Source organism: Ixodes scapularis, unplaced genomic scaffold (genome assembly GCF_016920785.2).
Source record: "Ixodes scapularis isolate PalLabHiFi unplaced genomic scaffold, ASM1692078v2 PGA_scaffold1__304_contigs__length_218370807, whole genome shotgun sequence".
NCBI classification, from domain to species: Eukaryota; Metazoa; Arthropoda; class Arachnida; order Ixodida; family Ixodidae; genus Ixodes; species Ixodes scapularis.
This window is the reverse complement of record NW_024609846.1, coordinates 33672253-33687688: the sequence shown is the minus strand read 5'-3', so window position 1 is coordinate 33687688 and position 15436 is coordinate 33672253. Positions and strand designations below refer to the sequence as shown.

At 43.7% G+C, this 15436-nt stretch overlaps 1 protein-coding gene across 1 annotated transcript; it reads left to right on the top strand.

Moving 5' to 3' along the window:
* The first annotated feature begins 1469 nt into the window (after positions 1-1469).
* On the top strand, positions 1470-15218 carry LOC8053574 (chymotrypsin-like protease CTRL-1). Its single transcript, XM_029972409.4, has 6 exons — positions 1470-1859; positions 3476-3665; positions 7819-7945; positions 10160-10295; positions 12000-12142; positions 14966-15218. Exons 1-6 carry the CDS (start codon positions 1796-1798, stop codon positions 15167-15169), a joined length of 864 nt encoding a protein of 287 aa, XP_029828269.3. The 5' UTR covers positions 1470-1795; the 3' UTR covers positions 15170-15218.
* The last annotated feature ends 218 nt before the right edge of the window (positions 15219-15436 follow it).

Here is a 15436-nt window from a genome sequence, read left to right as displayed (position 1 = left end):
GATTTTAATGTCGTCCGCGAACTGGTGCAATTTGGATGTTTTTATACACGAATAAAAGTAATTAGCAAAAATATCAAACAGCAAAGGTTCCAGAGTTCAACCCTGCGGAACACAAGAAAGACATGTATTATCTCGATTACAAACCGCTAACACAACTCTGTTAATTCGCCCAGACAGAATTTCATTTCATTTCATTTATTTACCTTGAGGACCCGTGTCCGGGTATTACAGAAGGGAGAGTAAGTAAGAAGACATTTTTTTAAACACAAAAGTAAAAATCCCCCCCCCCCCCCCCCGCCCCAAGAAACATGGTACAAATGTTAAATGGTGATAACAAGTTAACAAATCACTATACAATTTTAGAACTCGTTCATTTGATTCAAGAAAACACTGACAAGTTCACAAAACTTAGATGTGTTAATTTTTAATACAATGACGTGGGGTAGTGAAATCCAATCATCAATAGCAAGAGGTAGCCTGCAATTTAGAAAAAACAAGGATGAAGTGCGGATGAATTTGATTTTACACACATTGTCTACCCTAGCGAAACTTCAATCTGGGACGCTGAGAGGTGCCATTTTCATCTGCAGATTGTGATAATATTGTCACTAATGAAGAGGTGATGAAACAAAAAGTAACTGAGGAAACTGAAACGTTTAATGGAGCGAACTTCTGCCCAAAACAAAAAGAAAATAGAAGATAACACTAGAACGTCGCGTTACATTCGCTGGGTAATTCGCAATTGTAATCCAGTACATTTTTCAAGTAATGCGCACAAAATCTGGGCATGCCTTAGCATCACCCAAATAGGGCTAGTCAGCCGAAATATTTTACATTGGCAAACGCCATGGTCCGAAACCTAACTAGGCCCAAGTTAGGCCCTTACGTTTGCCACTGTTTTGCCACACTTTTGACCAAGTTGGGCGTGTCTGTGGCGTGATACTGGGGGAGAATTTAAATATGTTAGTTTTAGGAAAAGTGAGAATAAGTTTTCTGGAGTTGTCAATGCGCAAGAAAAGATGGCTGACAGCTTGACAATGTATTTTTTTTATGGATATTGATAGAAGAGGTTATGCAGAGAGGACAATCTAGGCGCTGAAGCGATCTGCAAAAAGGATAAATATTAATTAGTGCGGATACGCTCGCGCCCGCTTATTTCCATTCTTTCTCTCAAGGATAAAATCTGCGAAGAAGTAACGTTATGAATGCAACAGCCTCGTCTACACCCCATACGAACAGAGCGAGTGCAACGCAGTAACTCACGTATACCAGTCAAAGTACGAGCACGCGGCATGCGTCACTTGAACAAATTGCTTCGGTTCCACAAAATATTTCGCAACCATACGCATATTCCAAAGTACATCGTGCTGACCGCGGCACGGACAAAGGGCAAAAGTTATATTGCGATCATATTGCAACTCTGTTTTTGTTTTACTTTTTTTTTTTAGACTTCATTTTTTGAGCCTAACAGATGAACCGTCTCCCGCAACTTACACGGCTTGCCACACGAGGACGTCTCGATAAGGTAGTCTTAAAAGTGTGGGAAATTTGCTCAACACCCCAAGGTGTGAAAACGTTCATCAGCCTCCTAATTCTCGCTACGTAGTGGTGACGTCAAGAGTCATATAACGAGCAAGATCGAAGCAAAGCAAACAAAGCTATCTAAGATTCGTGCGCGTCGTCAGCCGTTATCTCGCGAAACAGAAAAGGTCGGGTGCGTCTTCGAGGGACATAAAACCATCTGGACGCGAGCTCAAGGAACTCAGAAGTGCAAACAAGACGGACCTGAGGAGACATGAGAACGGCAGCCGGTGTCGCGCTGTCCATATGGATTGTCGTTGCGTACGCGCAGAATCCAAGTACGTGCCATGCTTTTTCTTTCTTCTTTTTCTTTAGAACCTTAAACTTAGTTTATGAGGGCTTATTTAATCAATTACATAGCTCGTAGAATGTGAATAGGGGACCCGACGCTTTGGTCCCCCGAGGGGCTTGGGGAGTCGCATTGCGGATGCGCAGAACTTGAGAACCTGTGACCTGTGGCAGTGCGACACCCCGAGCTCCTCGGTAGCACTAGGGCGCCCTACTCTAGATGTATCCAATAGAGAGTTTTAGAATAAGGGGCGCCAACACTTTGGGTCACAGAAGCAGATTAGGGCTCGGTACTGCCCATGCGAAAATGGTCTGCTGCCAGCGCTCTCTGCAACACTAACCGCACGAGGGTCCCCAAGCGTTGCGGCCTCCTATTCTAAAACGCCTTATGTGCTGAGAAACTGAGAGAAAGAAGGAGACGAGAGTGCGTAGCGGCGTCGAAACGCCAAACTCTGGTTGGAATGATTGGTGGGTAGACCTCAAGTTAACTCCCTTTGTTTCCAGTGGGCTCGTCGAACGCGTTCGAATGCCAGAGCCCAACGTCGGACTCTGGCGTCCCGGATTCTAACGCGTTCGATGAGTGCTGTGGAGACAAAGGCAGTTAGATTTTGGTTTACCCACTAATTATTCCAACCAGTGCTCGGCGTTTTCATGTCTCCGCGCACTCTCGTCTCCTACCCTCCCTCAGATTCTCTGCGCATAACAAGCTATAAAATGCGGTTAGTTTTGAAAATGTATTCTGAGCAGGTAGGATGAGCATGACTTTTCGCTAACACGGAGTGTGTGCAGATTGTACTTTTAAGGAACCCCTGAAAATAAAAAAAAAGTTCTCTTTAGACACTTTAATTGGGATACGCGTGCCAAAAATACATTTTAGACGCAAAAAAAAATTTAGAGCAATATTGATGGCGTGAAATTTATTTCACATTCTGCGCGCAAAATTCATGCCTGATGTCACCGAAATGGTAATTCACTATCTCCACCTCAACGTGATGGCCAAGTCGATCCACCTCTCCTCCATGCGCCCGAAATGCCGAGAAAGAAAACATGTGGAAAGGAGGCGACTGACGACATAATCGCCCTTTTAATTTGTTTACACGCGTGTTATAACCAGACTTTTTTTTTTAAAAAAACTTTATCTTTATTTTTCAGGGCCCTTAAAGTAAAACCTGTTTCTTTTTTTTGTTGTTGTTTTTGTTGTTTTCTTGATGTTCTTTACGGAGAAAGGGGGGGAGGGCTACCTTTTTCTAGACGCGTTTGTAATATTGTATTAATTAATTAACTATGTGCAATGCGAGAAAGCAGGCTTTCAGGCATTTGAAAACGTGCCTGACAGTCTAAAACTCTAGTGCGTCGAAAAGCTTTCAAGTTCGCTTTCCTGCCACAAGGAGCGAGAGAAACGTCAAGCTCTGTATCCCGGCGAACATTACATTATTTAGGTCTAATCTGTTCTGAGATTCGTCGTTTGCTGGGATCCTTCTATTGTTCGTGGTGACTGGCTCTCTGCTTGTCTGCAGAAAAATGAGCTTACAGCCTAGAGTGTACCAACTCCGTCATTTCTACAGCTCAGTCATGCGCTTCGTTGCTCGCCCGCCTTTTGTTTCAGAGAGCTGCGGCCGTCCGCGCATCCAGCCTGTCTTGGAGGATGAAGACCGCGTGCTCGGCGGCACCGAGGCAGTTCCGGGCAGCTGGCCGTGGCACGCGGGCATCTACACGAACCAACTCTACCCGGCCCACATCTGCTCGGGCGTTCTCATATCGGAGCGCCACGTCCTGACCGCCGTGCACTGCCTCACGTACGTATGAAAAGATCGCACATTTATGCGTAGAAATCAGATTTCTTCATCAAGAAGAGTGTACCGGATGTTTCTGCGAATGCTTTCGGAAATTTCTAAAACTAGGGTGGTTCAGAAAAAGAGGAACTCTTTTCGGGAACAGACTGTCATGCGCGGCGGACGGCGGGGAAGGGAAAAACATACGAATTAGCAAAATAATTACCTAAAATCGACTGAATACTTCAGTAAAAATACTAAATACTTTATAATGACAATGTTTTTGTTATTACAAAAGAAGTGCTTTTAATCAGGAACTCGCTGAGCGCCATGGAAACCCCTAAAGATATTATTCTAAGACGACTTAAATTATGTGGGGAGCGCGTGGGTGTGCTAAGGTCACCATTCGCGCAACAGGTGCAAGGCCGGAGATGCGGACACGCGAATAAGAATATCACCCGCGTTTTCGTATAGTCGGCCTTGAGCCTGATGCATGAGTGGTGACTTCAACGCACCACCGTACTTCCAACATGCTTCAATTCGTTTTAAAATGAATTTAAGAGTATTCCATGACGCTTATCAAGATTATAATGGAAAATCGAAAAAAGGAAAACTAGGCAACTCAGGGGTATTTTTGTAATAATTCATTTTTTTTTCTTTCTTGCAATCCTTTTTGTCCGTTGTGGCTGGCAGTCTTTTCCCGCAAAGAGTTTCATTTCATTTTCATTAACCCTAGATTTAGGAATTTTTGAAAGTATCCTTAGAAACGCCGGTTGAGAAGTCGAGAAGGGTAATCATACTTAGTTGCATTCATAAAATGAAACTGATATCTTAAACAATGAAGACAGAGCGGCAGGACTCTTCTAAAATGCAACCAAGGAATTGTAATTGCACTCAGCTGTGAAGTATAAACTCGAAACAAATTATTGGGCGTCTGCATAACCTCGACTATGAAAGACTGTTTTACGATAATCTATAAAGACGGTGAATCCAACAGGCCGTCCAAGCCAACTCAGGAGTCAGTACCCAGTGAAAAGTGTAACTAGAGACACGCTCCATGCGTGGGACTAGCTCAGAAAGACTGTGTCAAAGAACCGGTCATTTAGTAGCGTTTTACTACTCTTGTTTAATACCCAGTCACACTGGCACACTTAACCGTAGGTAGGTGTGTCTGAGGTCATACTCAACTGCAGTTAAGGGCGCCCGTGTAATTAGGGTACAGTTGACAGTAACTACCGACCATACGTAAGCGTAACTGCGGTTTATGATGCCCGTCGGATACCCTTATCTGGAGTTGAGTCTGACGTTAGATACACTTAACAGCAGTATCTAACGTTCTATCTGACCTTATATAGAGGGTATTAAACGTTTAACTAGAGCCATTCTATATTTGACTACGCTTGACAAAAACATTTGACTAGGGTCGTTTTACGTTTGACTACATTAGACCAGAACTTCGACTAGAAGCATTCTACGTTTGAGTACCTTTGAATAAGACATACAACTAGAGTTACTTTACGTTTGATTATGCTTGACTAAAACATTTGACTGGACTCATTCTACGTTTGACTACATTGTGAGTACGTATGTCGCGTTGCGAGTGCGAGTTACCGGAATATCTGTGCTTCGTATATTACGTGTCAACCTATGGAAGAGTAGGTTTCCACGCGGCTTGTGAAAAACGATTGTCCCAGTGTGGTCGTGATGTAGCACAAATTAGTGAAATGTGATCAAACTCGACTGTGGGAACAAGCCTCCAAGTAAAGCAACCATTATACCTGTAGTTTTTGCCCAAACGTTTTCCCAGGCTTCACTATCGCGTTGTGCTATCGGTCTCTCCGCGTTCGTGTAGTTACGATAAAAGGTCAAAGCTGACTATTGAATGAGTTGGTGCTGAATCTTTAAAATCATGGTCACGCTCACAGACACGGAAAAGAGGGAAGAACACCGACAAGACCAATGAGAAGGACAAAAGGCAAGACGCGAACATGAGAAAAGTCTCGTTCACCCCTCTTGCCCGTGTCTATAAGCGCGACCATAATTTTGAAGAATATGTCCCGAACACGATGTATTTACTTGTAAAGCTTTTTTTTTCTGCAATACGGACATGAATCATTTTCAGAAATCTCAAGGTAGGATACATGGCTTGCATTGACGTCACATCATGAGCCATTTTGGTGGTCTAGCTGCTGAGCGCGCATCTTCTCCAACATGGGTGTTTCATCATCAAATTTGTTTTTACAGCGGAGCTTTTAAGGGCTAGGTTTCCCAGGATCGTGTCCGGCATGTCGACACAAACCTACCTGGACAGCTACCGCCATCGACGGCGGAAAGCACACAGCCAGTCTAGTTGCCGCCGTCGCTCGTAGATGGCGGCGACCTTTCCAGCTATCATAGAAGAATGGATAGTTGGGCGCGTTGGTGGGAATTCATCGTAGGAAACAGCGCGAAAAACAGATTATGACAAAGAAGAAGCACACGTAACAAGCGCAGCGCTGGTCACGTGTGTTTCTTCGTCCCCGTCTGTTTTGCGCCCTACGCTCTTATCAGTTTAGGTTTGAACTTAGGATGGCTCAGCCGTGCGCCCTTTCGGGGAAATAAGACTGGCTGCTGAAGGAGTGGCGACGTACGCAGCAGCGCGAATGGGTGCGTAACCTCCGCAAAGCTGCTGTCACCTCGACTTCCACTGCGTCGAGCGCTTCAGACTCCCTTGCCAAAGAAGAGCACATCGCTCGCCTGGAAAGCTTCCACCGAGAACAGAACCAGCGATGTAAAGGGTGTCGGCGGGCCAACGCCACAGACGACGATCGTGCCACGGAGGCCAAGCGCAAGCGCGAAGCCCGGCGACGACTGCACTCCATGCCGGCTGAACAGTTCCCGGGCGCGACGGCGAGGTTCCGTAGGGAGTTCGTGGATTACCCGTTTGGCGTCATGTGCGCCATGTGCGACCGACTCTGGTTCGCCGGAGACGTATCCACGATCGGCGGCGTGTCGGACGAGAAGAAGCGGGAAACGGGCGCGTGCGCGTTGCGGCGGCGTATCGAGTACAGCTCCGCTGGTCTTCCTTCTTGACGAGAGTGGAAAGGCTGAACGTTTTCTTATAAAGAACAAGTAGGAACGACCACCGACACGGTGTGATGGAGTCGCGTTTCTGAGCGAGATAGTCCCATCTCTCTTCCGAGCCTAAATTTGTATGGCAAATCTTGTGCCCGCAATGCACTATTGAACACGTCCGCCGCACTTTCCCGAAATTTTATATCAAATCGAAATTGCCCAATTTCGATTCTTAACGTGTGTAGACAAGCCGCCGAGTGCTTCTCTGATACGCCTACATAATGTATACTAAGAAAAAAACATTAGTCACTGACAGTTTAAGAAGCGCAGGGCGTGGCTTATGTTCCCACTCCTTGCCTCATGATTGGTTTTTCGGCGTTCTTTTCGGCGAATGCCATTACCTCATTGGCTGCGACGCCATAATGAGATGCTCGGAACTCAACATTCCCCTGCGTCTCTAAGCTGTCAGTTACAGTAACGCCATATTATTATCCGTATTATTAATTTAAAAAAAAGACAGAAGCTGCAACTCGAGCACTGATTTCACGCTAGCTATACAATTCTGTCAAAAAACACACCAGTTCTTTGTTTTAATGATATCTTTAATTTTTCATACACACCCTCTAATAAATCTGTAGTATTCACTTTCCCGCAAAGCACTTCGGAGGGCCAATCGCTCCAATGTACGGAAAAAACTCGGTCTGTGAAAACGCAGAAAAAAAATTTTAAAACTAAAAAGCATAACATTTTGCGTGAGGCATGACTGTGAAACGTCACTCAGCATGACGTTTCACCGTGCTCAGTAGTTCATCGCAAACTTTTTTGTCTTAAATTTTTTTTTTTTTTTTTTTTAGGTTTGTCATTTGCCGAGATCCCCCAGTAGAGTGGATTGGCGCTCGCAGGCGCTTTCCGGAAAAGTTGAGTCTCCAGACATTATAGAGTGGATGCGAGATGTGCCCCCAATTATAAAACCAGCTGAAAGACTCATTATAATTGTAGCTGTACTAATCCACCCAATAAGCGAGCTTTCATCCATTTGTCAAATTTACTCGTGAAAAGACGAATGAGTCAAAGCATTGTGAAGAAATTAAATGACAGTGTAAACTTACTTCTTTATCTTCAGGAGGAAAACAGCGAAGATGATTCGAGTTCACCTGGGAGCCCACCTGTTGAATCGAGACGACACGGGCGAGGTGTCATACGAGGTGAAAGAAATCTGCCACCACCGTAACTACACACCTCCCCACACGGTAATGAACCGCTTAAATTCGCTCAAATGTTGCACGCGAAAACATCACTAAAAAAGTCATGCAAACAAAGAGGGTTACATTTGACAAGGATTGTGAGAATTACTAAGTGATCAGCGGAGTTGGTTGCTTCTGTAAACTTTAAGGTCAAATTTTGAACAATAAGGTTTTGGCGAGCCAATCAGCTCAAGGAGAATGTGGTTGCTGTTTTTAGAATCCGATTTCCTGTAGCAAAAGTTTTAACGCGGTTTTATACGACGGCTTTTATATACAACCAAAGAGTGTGTATTTGTTTAACGGAATAAAATACAGGCAAGCGAATATACCCCGAGGAATTGTGCCTAATCACCTAGACAACCTTCTGCTATGGGAGAAGAAAGGCGATCCGGAGCTTTTTGCTCTTACCAACTGACCTCAAAAAGTTTACTATTCAACAAATAAGCCGAAACCTTCACGGTTAGACTCCTCCTGCTTTTGTAACTACTGGCAAGATGTATTATTAATTCGGATAATCAACAAGCTTCCCCAATGGCTACAATTGGCGCAAAATCATGGTCGCTTATTAAATTCTGCTCAGTTAAACACGAACTATGGTCTTTCTGGATCTGGTTATAAAGGAACGCCCGATACTTTAGTAGGCAAATTCTCTTATGCATTGCATTCAAAGCAGTGTTGTACACGTTCCATCTAAGCAGAAGCGTGAGCTCATTTCTCGGTACTCCTCGATTGTGGAACGAGTTCCCGTTACATGTTGCAGTGGTTCGAAAGCAACGCACTTCCTTTACTGTTCTAAGAGTGGAACGTGCCGTTACATTAACGTTACGTTTGCGCACCTTAATCGAATTTCGTGGTAGATAATCCGTAGATAAAATAAAGCAAGCGAGTGAAAATATCTACCGTATTTTCCGGGCTATAGTCCGCGGACTATACATGTTTAAAAGTTGAAATTTCTGGCTGTGCGGACTATCTACGCGTGCGGACTATACAGGAATTATGTTTTTCAATATCGTTTATTATGACGAGACGGGACGGATTTTGTGAATAAAAGAGTATTTTATTGATAATTTATGTATATTATAGGCTTTTTTTGTGAACTAAGAAAACATACATATGCCAAGGTGTGCCGCGTATGCGAAGAATTTCAGGTGCGGACTATGCACTGGGTGCGGACTATGCAGCGGGTGCGGACTATCTAAGCAAAACCTTTCATTTTTGACCCCAAATTTGCCTTTGCGGACTATACACCGGGTGCGGACTATAGTCCGGAAAATACGGTACAGTAAAATTATACAATCTCCTTTGTTCCAGTTCTTTGCTTTCGACGATCTCTTGGATACTTCCTCGTCCCTTGAAGTTCGGGGCTGAAATAGTCAATATTAAAAAGCCTAAATATTTAGTAAACTTGGACAAAATTTCAAATGTATAGACAGAAAGAAAAAAAGAAGGAACATTGTTCCTCCCGCCATTCCCTCGAAACCTTTTTAGGAGGAACATTGTTCCTCCTAAAAAGAACCCGTTCTGGCAACGTAGTCCTTTGAAACGCGGTTCCGTACAACGCTGATAGAAATATACCCTCAGTCAGCCGATACTTGATGCGGATGGGGCAATGTATGGCTTACACGTGCATGTAGCTTTGGTGAGCTTTGCTGAGCTCTGATGGCTGTCAGGTTGCATTGAGGTAAACAGTTCAAGCTACGCCATCTAAACTAACAAAACATTTTTTTTTTTCAGATTAACGGGGCCATACATAAAGACATACGAAACACGTTTAATCTATCCGACAGTTTTTTTCTTCTTTTATTTTTTCTCAAACTGACACGTTTACCGAATTATGGCCATGTGGAACGTCGTGTTGAGTGTCAAAGCGAAAATCATATTTTTGTTTCGAACGTCATCGCCGTTTTTTGAATAGTCAGGTTCTTTCCGCAGAGCAGAATAATCTGCCCGAACAAGCATGATTTCCAGATAAAGCAGGCGCGAAGCTATTTTCAAACACCATCCAAGTTATGGTAAAATAGGATAAGAATAGACTAATCAACTTTAATATAGCTTTGAACGCTGTGATCGTTTCTGGCATCCTGTTGCAAGCTCGTGTGCTGCGTGGTATTTCACAATTTACTATACTGGATAAAAAAATTTACTGGTTCTTACCGGGGCATTATAAATATTGTGATGCTATCAAATTGAGGATCTCTTTATGTCTGATTTAAATTTTAGAACGATCTCATCATTATCACCTTGAAAGAAGAAGTGAATTTCACGGACACCATATCACCGGTGTGTTTGCCTAAAAGTATGGAAGAAGCCGCTCCGAACTCATCCGCCTTTGTCACTGGATGGGGAAGGTTCGAAGGTAAGTAAGTCATCATGCCCTTTCATGTGCTAATGTGTTCTATTACGAGTACATTCAAAACGCACAATTGACATGGTTATTTGTTCGAGTTCTTTGGGCAACATTTGCCAGGTAGCACAATTGTTTTTGTTTTTTTACCAAAAACAATTAAGTTGTCGTTAAAAAGGTCTTCAAAAAGCCCGAAAAAGTCAAGTAGAGCCAAATGTGACCTTCTTTGGCCAGATTCTGGGTGTCCTGGCTCAAATTCGCCAAGCAAGTGACAAAATTAGGTTTCCCTGTTGGTAGTTTCACTATCGTTTAGCAACCTTGGGTCTACATTGCAAAACGTACAGAGTTAGGCTCCGCTTCTAGTTCCTCGATTTCCATGTAGAAACTTTGGGCATAAATTTCCAGACAAGCGCCAGGTTTAAGCTTCACCGTTGGTTCATCGGTTCATTCGTAACAGCGTTGGCTCAAGTCTGGCAATTTATGCCAGACTTGCCATTTATACCAGCAGCAGAGAAAACATAGAAAAGCCAAGAAGCGTACCCTGGCACTAACTAGTCCCTTGGACCAGAACCAGATTAGGCCAAAGTAGGCCTCTATGATTGCCAAGCTTGTGCCAAGTTAGATCATTTTTATGGCGTGCAAGATGGTTTAACATATGTTCAGGCTTGAAGTGTCGTATTTCATTGATGAAGTGCGTGCGTCTGCTTTTCCACAAAGTACAAGGGTGGTTCAAGGTTGACCGGGACCTTTTTTCATATGGAATAGAATAGCAGAACAAGTAGCAAAATGAAACTTACGGAGGACGTTAACGTAATCCTTATGAATATAGAGAATTTAGCACAATTGTTTGACGAATTCGCAGCAGTTGCAGCTCTCATCGCAGAGAGGAACGTATCCGTAGCTGTAGACCAGGGGTGCATAACCAAATTTCTGGCGAAGGAAAAAGTTAAAGAAGCTGAACTTTTGAGAAGATTGCAAGAACAGCTAAGTAAGCGATGCTACTGAAAAAAATGTACGAATGGTACAAACTTTATTTTAGGGACGACAGCCGGTGACGGATGAAGCACACGGACACGTTTATCCGACTGCAGTGAAGCACTTAATTTCTTTACGGTGAAAACAAAACAGGGGGGCGCCAAAACAAATGGCACTGGCGCCTGGACGCCTGCAGGGAATAATTTGAAAAGCTTATATAGTTTCGTGCTTGACAAAATGTCCATTTCCCCTGTAGGAATAAATGTCCCGGTCAACCTTGGACTACACTTGTACACGAATGGGCAGTCATAGAAACTTAACAATAGGACGGGCGACTGTCTAGTGACAGCTGGCTACCAAATGTACATTGCAGCTACTCTTATTTACCCTTGGGCGCAACTACTTGTCTCAATATATCTGTGAACAAGACCCGGTTTGCAAGATTGTTCGAATCACCACAGGGTTATTTTTTTTTCAAGCAAGCAGTATTGGTTGTTTTATCACAGATTTTCTTGATTCTAATCAATTTAAGTACTGTTTGTACGTTTTGCCAAAGGAAATAAGGGGGGAGCTGAGCACTTATTATGAATATTTTTTTCTGACTTACCCTTGGTAATGCATGTTTAACATGGAACACTACGAAGGACGGAAAATAAGTATGGAATGAGCTAATCAGTCAGATAGTGATTTTTACTAAAACTCTTTGACATAATGCGCAATATGTGCCTCCCTCAAATTCAGCCAACTCAGACACACTGTCGCCGCACCTGAAGCAAGCCCGCACAAAAACGATGTCACATGAGACCTGCAACGGCGAGGAGTATGACGCTAGGGTGCCGCAGAGCATCCTTTGTGCAGACCACGACTCCGGATCATCCTGCAAGGTGGGCATTCTCGTGCTGCTGCTGTTTTATTAGGGAGTTTTAGAATAGCGCACGCTAAAGCTTTGCGCACGCAAAGAATAGCGTCGACGCCACTGCGCATGCTCCGAACGCAAACCAGGTTTTGCGCTTTGCGTGCGCAATTTTAGCGTGCGCTATTTCTCGGAAAAGCGTGCGTACGCAAAGAGCCTTTGCGCTTCTCCAAGGAGGATTGATGATGAGAAGTTGGCTAAAGCCAAGACGAGCAGAGTTAAGCAAAAATGGCGACATCCAGGATTATGTCGACAACTGCTGAGGCAGCGTCGTGAGTGCGCCGTCGGCGGCATCCTCGCGACTGGGATTTTCAATACGAGACGAAATTGTACTCGGTTTGGCAACGATCAGCGGCAACTTGTTGCTTGTGACGCGCGAACACTTCTCGGCGAAGGTACGATGTGCGAAGGTCAGTACACGAGACCTCTCTTGCCGAGGCGACGCAAGCGGGCACGACCGGTCAACCGCTCGCGTCGCATTCTCGTGTTTAAACAAATCTAAAATCGTACTCTGGACCAAAAAACTTGTTTCTCTCTAAAGTTACAGCATTTCGTGTGCGAAATAAAAATTGTGACTGTATCTTGGTGGCGTCGCAAGCGCGAGATGCTTGGGCTTTTGCGTCGCGACGGAGAAACGCTATTCTAAAACACTCTCGCGTCGCGGGCGCTAATACAAGCGCTAAATTTAGCGCTAGCGTGCGCTAAAATTGCGTACGTTATTCTAAAACTCTCTATTAATTGAAAAACCAACCGTCCCGCGAAATGCTAACACTTAAGGCGAAAGAATGCGTAGTATTCTACCTGGGTGATGTCTTATTTTGGGGGTACATGACATGATACTAATGATTTTATGCGCGTTCCAATACACGTAGAAAATGTTGGTATTATAAAGTAGAGCCATTGCCAGGTAATAACATGTTCCAGTAATAATTTCTCCACTGCACTTTCAAGGACTAGAAAAACCTACTCTTTGAAATAGCAAAATCTTCACCAGGGGTGGCTAAGCCGTGGCTCGCGAGCCTCATGCGAATTTTCGGGGGCCGAAGTGCGGCTCACGGATTCCTGGTAAACCAAACTCCCACCCCCCCTTTCCCATTCGTAAGATGAAAAGAGGAAAATACATAGAGAAAATAGAGAAGCCTGCACTTCGTCAGCTTCGTGCCATCATACGCACATCGAACAAGGACATTGATTTACGAATGGGGACGCACAATACAATAACTTAAAAGTAATCGTTTTCTGAGTGGAACTTGGCTTGACTCCAAACTGAGGAGGAAAGAAAATGTAAAAATCGGCAATCTCCCCCCCCCCCTTTTTTTTATATCGGCTCTTTACTTAATATAGGTTTGTTTTTATGGGTCTTCGAACGTCTCGCCGGCCACTTTTGATCTAGACCTTTCATCTAATACCTGAATTGTGTAAGAAAATACTTCGACGTTAACTGAAGATCAACTTGAATGTCGTTTGGTTTGTATTTTAATTTTTTCAACATGTGTCTCTGCTTACATTCTTAGAGCGCACCCCTTAGGCGCCCCTTTCTGGGTTGAGCGTGGTCGGCGTCGGCGTAACCGCGCATTGCATAATTGACGTCACACGTGACGTCACGTGTGACGTCTCATGAGGTTAAAACTTCCCCGTTAAAATTTTGCGGGAAATTTTTCCGCTAAATATAGCGGAAAGATTTAACCCTCGCGACGTAACATAAGACATCCTGTGTGATGTCACGTGTGACGTGAGTGGCTTTGGTCAATTTCCCTGCTAAATTTAGCAGGAATATTTTTCCGCTAAATTTAGAGCAAAACTTTCCCTGCTAAATTTAGAGGGGAAATTGACGTCGCGTGACCTCAACACGAATGCAGTTTCCCGCTAAATTTAGCGAGAAATTTGTAATAAATTTTCACGCTAAATTTTGCGGGGAAATATTTTGATAAATTTCCCGCCAGATTTAGCCGGGAAATGTTGGTAAATTTTCCGCTAAATCTAGCTTGAAATTTTTGCTTAGTTTAACGGGAAATAGCGCGAAAATTTCCCGTAAAATGGGAAGGAGGGTATAGAGGGGAGGGGGCATACCCTTCCCTCTATTTCCTCTCCTCCTCCTCCTCTTCCAGAGCTGCGTTCTGATTCGGCAGGACAGAGAATTGTAAACGTCTTTCATTTTTTTTTTTTTTTTTACATATGTCCTATTACAATTTAGTTCCCTAGCCATTTCGACCATGTGTTTGTTTGTGTATTGCTATTTATGTACCATTCCTACAACGGTCCTGAACAAGATCCTGTTGTATAAATAAATAAATAAAATACGTGCGCTCCACATTCCCCAGTGTTTTTACGAAATTCATTTGTAATTTTTCAGCATGTTTGAATGCTAAAAGAGTTTTAACCTATGCCATATCTTCTTGGGGCAAACAAGCGAGTGATAGAGCCCCGAATTTGTTTATGTGTTTGTTTTGTTATTTTGGGGCTAGGTAGGCCGGAATCTTATCCCGGCTTATCCAACCCCAAGATGCAGCAACAAAAGGAGCACCTCGCCGTAAAGACAGCAGTGGGAGAGGGGGAAATGGGAAAGGTGGCGTGCATTTTCCTAATCTGCGGAAAAACGTTTTGTAAGTCGGGCTTTAAGCAGTAGGGTCGTTCTTTCAGGGTGAAAACTGAGAGTTCAGAAATAATGAACTATGTTTTTACTCACTCATTTTGAGCATGATGGTTTTAACTGGAGCGCTATAGTGAACCAGCTAGTGCTATACTTGTTTCACAGTATTTTCAAGCACAGTACTGCCTTTTCTTTTAATTTCAGGGTGATAGCGGAGGACCCCTGGTGTTAAAATCTGGAGACACTTGGTTCCTTCATGGAGTCGTCTCCGGGGGGCCGATGGAATGTGGAAACAGGGAGGATCCGCTGCTCTTTACCAAGGTTTCCCATTTCCTGGACGACTTCATTACGGCATATATAAAGGCCATAAACCCGGAAGAGAAACATCGGCTGTGCAAGATCATGTAGTTTCCGCATTACATGTAAATAAAAATTTGAGAGCAAAGTCTATAATGCACACCTATCCGCATTTTCAGTTTCCTGCGTACAGCGTATTGTATGTGTGCAATTTGACATCGACATTTATTACACGAGTCTGTTAATACAAAGAAAGCTGAAGGAGCTTGTTACGATGTCCACTATTCAAGACTTTCTTCGCAACTTTGCAGCAAAAATAAAGTATTGTATACGGCTAAAGATAATAAAGAAGCACATAACCAGGTAAGCAAGTTACTC